This window comes from Propithecus coquereli, unplaced genomic scaffold (assembly GCF_000956105.1).
Source record: "Propithecus coquereli isolate 6110/MARCELLA unplaced genomic scaffold, Pcoq_1.0 Scaffold39, whole genome shotgun sequence".
NCBI lineage: Eukaryota > Metazoa > Chordata > Mammalia > Primates > Indriidae > Propithecus > Propithecus coquereli.
The window spans coordinates 6826838-6829855 of NW_012149618.1; the positions used below are offsets into that span (position 1 = coordinate 6826838).

Genomic DNA, 3018 nt, shown 5'->3' on the forward strand with positions numbered 1-3018 from the left:
ATGTCACCAGCTGAGAGGAAGCAAACAAACCCTGGCACCTTCTTAGCTTCTGAAGTATCTATGCACCTGCAAGAATGAGGTGTGAGGGGTGAGGCCAGCAGGCTGAAGCAGGGGGACACATCACCTGGTTGGATAATCCTGTCCTCATTATAATGGGCTTTCCTCTACCCTAACTCTTCCCTTCTCTGCTTTCTTTTCTATTAGATTCTAATTCAATTCTGTTCTATTCTGCGAATGTTGGTTAAACGCTTACTGTATGCAGGCTACTGTGCTGGATGCTGCTGGGGGTATAAGATGAATACGCCAGGCCAGGCCTCCATGACCTTATGCTACACCCCGTCTGGTCTCCAAGGACAAGGGAGCCAAATTGCAGTGAGCAGCGTTAACTCTGGAGAGCTCTGGCTAAAACCCACGTCCCCAGCTAACACTCATCCAGAATCAGCACATTAGGGCCCTTGCCGTGCCACTGATACAATGGCCGTGAGCGTCTTCACACAACCGAATTTCTCTCCTCACGTTAATGGTGCTATCCCAGCACGACCTGGCATCCCGGGCATACTTAGGCAATGTGGACCTCAAAGGGAGAATGCCTGGAGAGTTTATCAATTATAACAGTCTAAACTAGGTCCTGATTGCTCTGGCCCATGTCCCCATGGGGAAGTAGGGCAGAGACACTTCAGGGAAAGGTATAGAAACTGCCCCAAGCATCAACCATCTTCAAACAGTTAATCCTCACAAGAAACCTTTAATTATCATCACCCCCATTTTACATTTGGGGGAAGTGAAGCTCAGTGACGTTAGGTAGCTTCATTGCTACCTAAAGTCACTGCCCCAGAAAGCAGCTTGACAGGGATTAGAACCAAGGTTAAGTCAGCGCGGCTCTGCCGACCACAACCCTTCCATGTGCGTGCAGCCCAGGAAAGCCCTGATCTTTGCTGTCACAACAATGTCCCTGCCCACCCCATCCTCCTCCAGCCATTCACACGTTGCTTGAATGGAGGTGGTTTGAGCGTAGACGGTGTGAGTTATTGTACTGTCAACAGGGGCTCAAGACAAGGACAAAGGCAAAAGAATGTACCCTGCAGCTGGCAACCCCATGAACTTAAACATTTTTTTTCAGGGACCTGGAAAAGTTTATCGATTTGTTGGATTTTCTCTGTGTCTGGTTCGCCACCCTGGGAGCCTGTCTCCAGGCTGGGAGCAGCAGCAGAGGAAAGATCAACGGCGAGATCTGATCCCTTGGCCACACAGTGGCAGGAGCTCTAGGGCGGGTTTCCCAGCTGTTCTACTCAGTAGGCTGTGTGTCTAATGCCCACCAGGAAATGCAGTTCACACTCGCTGGGTTGAACACCGAGAGGCAGCACAGCACAGTTGCCCATGCTGCTGGCTTCAAACGCCAAGTCTGCTGCTTACCAACTATGTGGCCTGGGGCAGGTAATTTACCCTGGTCGTGCCTCAGTTTCCTTATCTGGAACAGGGAGAGAATAATAGGACCTGCCTGTAGGGTCGTTGTAAAGAACAAATGAGCCAGTATATTGTAAAATGCTTTAAACTAGGTTGTGGCAGATATTAAGTGCCATAGGAGCGTTAGGTGTTATTACTATAGAGGTGGCAATTCTTGCTGTTTGAGCTCTCGAAGTTCGACAAACACATACAAGTAATTATTCTCTGCTAGGTGCTTTGTAGATGCTGCTGGTAATCCTCACAAAACCCCCTATTACGTTGGGGAAAGTGAGAGATTAAGTGCACAGGCCAAGGTCACAGTTGCTACGCACCAGAGCAGGGATTCACTGCAGGTCTGCTAGATCCTAAGGCCAAGTTTTTTCCTTTAGTGCTAACTCCAGTTGTCCTGAGATTTGGCATTTCAGTTTAGTCTAATATTCAGACTGCGAATCTAACTTGGCCAGGTCCAAACCCCTCAGCAGCTGGAGTGTCATCTCCCTCCGTTCAGCGCGCCCAGCCTTTCTCGACCTGCCCCTGCCTCCCGCTCCAACGTGAGTACCCTCGCCCTCCCAGGAGTAGACCTTCTCCAGGTGCCACTGGGCCCCTCTCCCTGCCTGCTCCTCTCCAGACTGTGGTTTTTAGGTAATTCCCTGTCTTTCTTTCTAGACTGGGGTGTCCTGGAGGAACTTCGTTATCCTTGTATCTCCAGTGCTTAGCAGGGTGATTCCCAGTGTCCTCCTCCCAGAGTGCCACCGGCTCCCTGGCAGCGGCGACACTCACTTGATCTTGGCGTGGGCCCGGGTGCTGGTGACCAGCCGGAGAGACAGCTCATTCTCGTAGTGAGGGATGTCGTCACAGTATACTGCCTCGCCGGAGGCCTGCATGTCTGCAGCCAGGTGGCGCAGGGGCCGGCCCACCATGTCCTCCTCAGACTGATCCTTGGGCACCTCCTGGAACAACACGGTCACCAGTTAGGCTGAGCTGCTGGGGACACTGCTCCCCTACAGGCCCAGGGCAAACTGTGGAGAGCTTCAGGCTAGATGGCAAAGCAAACCTGAGAGAATAGAGGAAGCAGAGGGGCGTGGGGCAAAGGAAACAGGAGGGCACATAAGGAATGGATAAGGATGATCATAGTGTCAGTATAAAAAGGAACAAAAAAAGAGGGACCTAAATGTCCATTAACTGGGGATTGGGTAAATACATTATGCTACACTCATACAATGGAATAATATGCAACCATTAAAACAATTAAAATACACTTTTTAAGAATTTTAATTAGAAGAAAAGAATGTTCATGTTAAGTGTAAAAACAGGCTGGGCACAGTGGCTCATGCCTATAATCCTAGCACTCTGGGAGTCCTAGGGGGAGGATTGCTTGAGGTCAGGAGTTTGAGACCAGCCTGAGCAAGAGCAAGATCCCATCTCTACAAAAAATAGAGAAATTTGACAGGCATGGTGATACACACCTGTAGTCCCAGGCTGAGCCCAGGAGTTTGAGGTTGCAGTGAGCTACGATGATGCCACTGCCTCTAGCCTGGGCAACAGAGCGAGACTCTGTCTCAAAAATAATTAAAA

General features: G+C 50.1%; 1 protein-coding gene across 1 annotated transcript in view; it reads right to left on the minus strand.

Annotated features, from left to right (window-relative positions):
• XDH (xanthine dehydrogenase) overlaps positions 1 to 3018 on the minus strand; it is a 78687-nt gene that overhangs the window by 24923 nt on the left and 50746 nt on the right. Inside the window, 2 exon segments of the mRNA XM_012652529.1 lie at positions 1 to 66; positions 2224 to 2393. Coding sequence (XP_012507983.1) covers positions 1 to 66; positions 2224 to 2393 — 236 coding nt within the window.